At 57.2% G+C, this 6,988-nt stretch overlaps 1 protein-coding gene across 1 annotated transcript; it reads right to left on the reverse strand.

Moving 5' to 3' along the window:
- Positions 1–393: 393 nt before the first annotated feature.
- TMEM121B (transmembrane protein 121B) lies at positions 394–1,905 on the reverse strand (the record flags this gene model as incomplete). The annotated part of the gene is made up of 1 exon (XM_080609684.1): positions 394–1,905. The coding sequence occupies one exon, from the start codon at positions 1,903–1,905 to the stop codon at positions 394–396; it is 1,512 nt and encodes a 503-aa protein (XP_080465810.1).
- Positions 1,906–6,988: the final 5,083 nt, after the last annotated feature.

Here is a 6,988-nt window from a genome sequence, read left to right on the forward strand (position 1 = left end):
ACAAAATCCACCATTTGGTCCCTATTTGTTGTGTAGGAGGGAAAGGAAAAACTAAACTTTTATGGTCACAAAGAACGTGATGTCCTGGTGGGGAGAAGGAGGGGAAGAACAGCATCCCCCGAGCAGCACGGAGGGGCAGGAGCACTAGGGGAGGACTCGACGTGAAGGGCAGGTGTGTTTTCCAGGGACAAGCGCCAGCCGTAGGCCCGTGCAGGCAGTCGAGTTTGCGCTGAGCTTCCGCTGCTGGATGTGTCCGCGGGACAGGGAGGAGAGCGAGAGCCCGGCGGGGCAGCCCGCGACCCCTTCCCCTGGTCGGCCGCGGCGGCGGGAACCTGAGCAGGACCGCAGCGACACTGCGGGGAGCCCCTCGGGGGGCGGCGGCCGGGGAGAGGCTCAGCCCTGCGCGGTGACCGCCAAGGCGTTCACGTACCCGTGGGGGCCCACGTCGGCGTCCGAGAGCCCGTGAGCCAGCGGGGCGGCGGCGGCGGGAGCAGCAGCGCCGGGGCCGTACTTGACGGGCGGCGGGGCGGCGGCGGGGCGGAGGAGGCAGCAGGTCTCCAGAGCCTCCAGGCCGCGGCAGGCCAGGAAGAAGAGGTTCTTCAGCATGAAAAGGGAGAGCGGCTGCTGGTAGCGCAGAAGCAGGAGGCAGCGCAGCGCCAGGAGCGGGGCGTCCAGCAGCCCGGCGGGCAGCAGGAGGTGGAGAGCGAGGCGAGCGGCGCCGGGGGGGCGGGCGGCGCTGAGCTCGTACAGCCACAGCACCGGTGAGGCCAGGCAGAGGAAGTAGACGGCGATGAGGAGGTAGCGCAGGGGAGCGGGCAGCGGTGCCGGCCGCCCGGGCTGCAGTACCAGCTCCAGCAGGGAGAAGCTGTCGAGGAGGTCGAGACAGGTGGCGAGGAAAGCGGCGGCGGCGCGGTGCTGCGGCGGCGGCTGCGGCGGCAGGAGCAGCTGCCCGGCGCCCTCAGTGCCGATGGCCCGCAGCAGGCAATACAGCAGCGGGGCGGAGAGCGCCAGCGTGATGCGGAAGCCGGTGGTGCCCAGCGGCAGGCGCAGCTCGATCAGCTCCAGGATGGAGGTGCCGAGGATCAGCGCCGCCTTGGGCGTGAAGGCGATGGAGTAGATGAGCCAGGCGAGGTGCGCGTACGCAAAGTCGCCGCCGCGGGGAGGAACCCCGGCTCCCCGGCCCCCGGCCCCGCGCCCGCCGGGGGGACCGTGCAGCAGCAGCGGGTGCGGCGGAGGCGGCCCGGGGGGCGGCGGGGGCCGCTCTCGGCGGCGCGCCCGGCTGTTGCGGCAGAAGAAGATGCCCCAGCCGGCCGCCAGCACCAGGTCGGTGGCGATCCAGCTGCACCAGTACAGGTCGGTGACGGCGATCAGGTAGAGGTCCAGCAGCGCGCCCTGCCCCAGCAGCAGCACCAGGGACAGCGCCTGGAAGCCCCAGCGCCGCCCGCCCGCTGCCCCGCCGGGCCCCAGCAGCGCCGCCGCCGCCGCCCCGCCGCCCGCCGCCCCGCCGCCCGCCGCCGCCCCGTACAGCTCCGCCGCCGTCATGCTGCGGCCCGGGCTCCCGCCGCTGCTGCTTCTGCTGCTGCTGCTAGGGAGCGGCGAGGCGGCGGCGGGCGGCGGGGCGGCGGGCGGCGGCACCAGAGGCTTGCTGATGCTGATGCTGTCCTCCTCCTCCTCTTCTTCTTCTTCCTCCTCCTCCTCGGTGCTGCTGCGGGGGCTGCGGGTGCGGCGGGCCCGCGCCGAGCCCGAGCTCGACCCCGAGCCCCGCCGGCTGCCGCCGTTGCTGGAGCCCCCTGGGAACAGGGGCTGCCGGTCGGCAGCGTGCGGCAGCGGCGGCGGCGGCGGCGGCGGCTGGAAGGAGCCCGAGGAGGAGGAGACCGAGCGCTGGTTGGAGGCAGCGCGGTGCATGGTCCTCCCCGGCCCCCGAGCCGGCGCGCCGGGCCCGACGGCCGCGCCGCGGCCCCCGGACCGCCCCCGGACCGCCCCCCGCGCCGCCGCACCGGCAGCGGCAGCGGTGCGAAGACCCCGAGAGGCGGGAGCCGGCGGGAGCTGCGGGGGGGCCGGGGGCGGCGCTGAGCCAGAACCGCGGCAGCTGCCGCCGGGCGGGCGTCTCCGCTGGCGGCGGTGGGTGGGCTGGGGGGAGCGAGGGGGAGAGGCGCCCCCAGTCCTATCCCCGGGGCTGCGGCAGAGCCAGCTCTCGGTGAGCAAGGCCCTGCTGCGTCCTGACCCCCAAGCCCCCGTGAATGAAGCCAGCCAGGCTTGGGCGATGCACCCATGGACATGCCACATCCCCCCAGCACCCACTACAGAATATCAGAAGTCCTTCAGGCTCCCCCGATCTCTCCAGGCTGACCAAGACAATGGCCAGTGGCCTGGCACAGAGCCCTCAGTTGTGGCTCCTCATCTGTGGTGCTGGGCATTCAGCTGCCCATACTTCTGGTAAGTAATTGTACATCAAAGTAAGTGGCTTTTACCCCATCGGTTTCCTGAGTCGAGGCAAGCCACATGCTGAGGACTCTGCCCAGCTTACCATAGAATGGTTTGGGTTGGAAGGGGCCTTAAAGATCATCTGGATACTGCCACCTACCACGGGAAAGGACACCTTCCACTAGATCAGTTTGCTCAATGCCCAGTCCAACCTGGCACTGAACACTACCAGGGATGGGACAACCTGTTCCAGTGCCTCAGCACCCTCACAGGGAAGAATTTCTTCCTAATATCTAATCTAAATGTACCCTCTGTCAGTTTAAAGCCATTCCCTGTTGTCCTGTCACTACCTGCCCTTGTAAAAAGTTCCTCTCCAGATTTGTTGTAGGCTCACTTTAGGCCCTGGAAGCTGCTCTAAGGTCTTCCCAGAGCCTTCTCTTCTCCAGGCTGAACGAGCCCAACTCTTCCAAACTGTCTTCATAGGGGAGATGCTTCAGCCTTCTGATTGTCTCCGTAGCCTCTTCTGGACTTGCTTGAGCAGGTCCATGTAACGGAAGAGTGGCTTTAAATTGACGCGAATAGCCCTGAAGTTCCTACTTCTACTTGAAAGCACCAGTCAGGGCCTTTACTGACCCGCTAATAATGGCCTTGAATTGCACTTGGCTGTCTGGATCCGTCACAGCCCCAGTACTAATGACTTCTTAGCACATTTCAAAGCGGTTTGGTGCTCAGCATCACCAGTCCCTCATGCCTAGCTGTGCCCACTGGTGATAAGCTGGGTGCTGCTTGTCAATGACACAAAGCATACTTAATGAGCTGTACTCACAAATGCCTGTATTAACTATCCTCCATGATAAAGATCCAAAATAACTTGACTTTTGATAATGCTGCTCATCAGCACATGGGGTTAAGTGAAACCCAGATGCTCAGTACTGGGAAAGGACATCAGGAGAGCAGTGACAACTGTCTAATAAGTGTTGGTGCAGGCTCCCTGAGGAGCTGCATTCCAGTAAATGTCGCTGGCTGCTCTTGACAACAGGAGAAATCAGTCTGGGATACCAGGAGAATTCATGCTTAAGCTGAAAACAAAGAAATATCTGAGGAGGAGAACGGGAGAACTTGAGGTGGGTTGACACAAAGATTTCTTTAGACACATAGCAATGATCAAGGGGAAAAGCAGGGGAAGAAGAAGAATCACAGCAAAAGCATTACTGTCAATGGAGACTGCAGTGAGGAAACACAGATAAATCAGGTTTCTAAAAGCATGGTCAAAACAGAGGGGCAAAAAAGGTAACTGAAGGCTATGCAAGCTTTAATGTCATTACTTAGGCAGCACAGTACTGAAGTGGTGCAACCCCCTAAGTGGGGTAGCAATATGCAGGAGTTCCCATGATCTTCTGTGCTGGTTGCTATTCTGCTTTAAAGTCCATGCTGCTGCACCTCTGCTGCCAGAATCTGCATGGCTGCAGTCTAGGTCACAGCTAGGATGAGGAACACCTAATTTCTGCTACATTCACAATGTGTTTTCAATGGTAGGACACCCTTGCCAAAGACTCATCCTTGCATCAGCACTATTTGTGTTCATTGCCTTCCTCTAACTCACTTTGTCATGGTACATAGCATCAGATGAGACTGAAAAGGCATGTGCTGTTTTGCAGCCTAAGGGCCCTTTCTCCCTAATTCTACATTTCAATTACCAAATAGAAATCCTTCATTTTAAGAAGGTCATCAATATTAACATATCGTAAGAAACATGAGTGCTCAGAACAATCTGGCCTTGAGGGCGGTGAATGGGCTGGTGTATCCCAGCCTCGTGCCAGGATGGAGGACACAAGACTTCACCCCAGGCACAACAGGCAGGACATCTGTGCAGGTACTCACAGACGGACCCGGCTGCAGCAGGCAGCACCTCTACCCTTGTCACTGTGACAAGCATGACTGGGATTCAGAAGTTTAAGATCAGGTGAGTCTAAAGAGGGCTGTTGCCATTTGTTTTCCTGCAGGTGACTGCATGGCAGTCTGAGGATCTCTCACAGCAGGCTCCCGACAGCCCTGGACAGCGCTGCCTGCATTTAGTCCAAGGCACTTGGCCCAGGTATCACAGCTCTGGCATCCCCTGGACCACACGGACCCCCTCCCCACAGCCCACATCCCATGTCAGTGCCTCAGAGGCGCTACATTCTTCCCTCTGCATTGCTCAATGCGGTGCCAGCCCACAGCCACCCAACACTGGAAAACAGCAAGCTTTTGTGTGACAGAAGCAATGCAGCACCGCTGTCAGTGGAGCAGCTTAGTCTGAGGTTGTTCAAGATGCAAGAAGACAGTGAGCAGTGAGTTGCCTTTCCTTTCCTTGCCAGATAAACTCCCATTGTGTTTGCTTTGCTCTCCAGCCTCTCAAAGCATGTGGGCTTCGTAAGAGCCAAAAGTGCTTTGCCACTGAGCACTGCGTGTTTTGCAGGCAAGTCTTTCGCACACTTGCCTGTGAAAGGAAAAAACAATTGCTTTGACTACAATTTTTGTACAACTCCACCAACACCTTGCTTAGGGCTCTGTTGGGTGGCCTTTGTTACGTTGGGAGTGTGAGGCTTGAGGCCATGGCCAAGGAGGACGTTTGCTGTCTGTGTTGCTCTTTCAGGTTTGAGCAGGGCCCAGTGCTACCTCCCTTTGACTAGTGTCCTGAGTTGTGCAGTTAAGGATGGCCCAGGGTGGCAGCAAGGGTTTGGAATAACTGCTCATTTGGTTTCTATGGGTTAAATGGCAGTATAATTGTGTGGGATCAAGGGTAAATCCACATTCTTACTTATAGGATCCTGGCCTTTACCTAAGGTGAGTACATTCACCTGACCCCTCTCAGGGTAAGCCAAAGCTTGTGTCACTGGCGTGACTAGTTTAGCTAGTCCCAAGGATTAGCTAAACCAGTCTTGCTCCTACCACGTTCACCTATTCCACTGCAAGGAAATTTTTCCACTCCTACAAGAGGACGTGGAGCAAAACCCAAGCATCCATCTGGGCTGCCCAGGGCAACAGCCCTCACACAGAGAGGGTTGGTCCTGCCCTGCCTGGGCTGCAGATGGTGATGGCTTTGGCTCGATGGCTCCTATGCTCCAGGTTTCCTGGGCAATGCGCTTTCCTGGGCACCGCAAGCTAGGCACGCTCACTTAGCTGCCCTGGCAGGCTGCCCACAGGCACTCCTGTGTTCTCTGTTTTCAGTCCAGAGGCTCATTTCACAAAGGTTTGGGTGTGTTTCTTGCCAGACTGATGTGGTGGGATGTCTGCCCCACCTGCTGGGGTAAGTGCAATCGGATGGGGGTCCCTGGGCTTTGGGAAATGGGCTAGGGAAATTCCACCTAGGGAAATGGGCTCTGACACACCACCCAGGTGATGTGGTGAGCTTAACCTGGGGGAAGGGGAGAAGTGAAGCACCTGTGTGTTAAGTGGGCCTGCCTGGGCTAGCATGTACTTGGTGAAAGGGCTTGCATCTCTTTTACCCTGGGGAATACAGGTCTGCTGGGATGGGGCTGTGTGAGTAGGGCAAGAAGAACCTTATAGAAATGGCTCTTCAGAGACCAAAGGATCCCTGCTGAGGCTGGGAAGGTCCCTGCATCCAAGGTAGGCAGGTGGGAACAGGGACCTGTGGCTACAGGGCAAGGGGGATGGGATAAGCAGGGCGGGGGGAGCATTGCGAAAGGAAGGTGGGAACTGAAGGGCTTCCTTGGGTTAGGCATGGGTTCCAGCAGGGCAAACACTACCCAAACAAAGAGGTGAGAATAAGGAAAGAGCTTATCTGTGGGGAAGAAAGCAGAAATTGTGCCAGTACCTTAAAATGGGAGTGAGGGGAGAAATGTCTTCTAGTTGAGAAAGCACTGAAGAGCTTTTTGTAGCACACTGTAGGATGCAATATGACAAGTCGATGCTTCCCGAGTGATACAGTTATTTAATGCAATGTGCGGTCCTTCAAAGTGTTAGTGCTTAACCATTACTGTTAAAACATTAAAAGGCTAAACTATAAATAGCTTCTACTCTTCAGCAGCTCCCATATGTTTTTGGCTTCTGTATGTATTTATGTGTATGCACAGATATGTGTGTGTGTACATATATTTAAAGACAAACAGCAGACAATAGGAGGTTTGTGAAATAGTCACACTGAATACCTAAAATGCTACCACTCTAGTTTACAATACTATTGCAAATAAGTAGTTTGTCATCAAAAATGCCCCTGTTGGGGGAAAGGCAACACTTTCTTAAGAGTAGAGCTCAAAAGGAGACATAATAGTGACTCAATTTCTTGGGGAAAGGGGGGGGGGAAAGAGGTAAATATATGCCTGGAAGACTAGAAACGAAATCCGTAATTATACCCTGCAGTAAGCTGTCAGAAACTGGCAGCAGTGGGAGGGAAGGAGGCAAAGCTGATCTCAGTGAGTTTGAGCATAATCTGCTCCAACCGTACTTAAAATGCCTTTTGTGTGGGAACGGGAAGGCTCTGGGATTCTCTGACACACGCTTTGTACTGCCCTTATCTAACCCATTCAAACAGGCAGGGTTGAAGTTGCAAGCAGGCACATAA

Source organism: Psittacula echo (assembly GCF_963264785.1).
Source record: "Psittacula echo genome assembly, chromosome: 1".
Taxonomy (NCBI): domain Eukaryota; kingdom Metazoa; phylum Chordata; class Aves; order Psittaciformes; family Psittacidae; genus Psittacula; species Psittacula echo.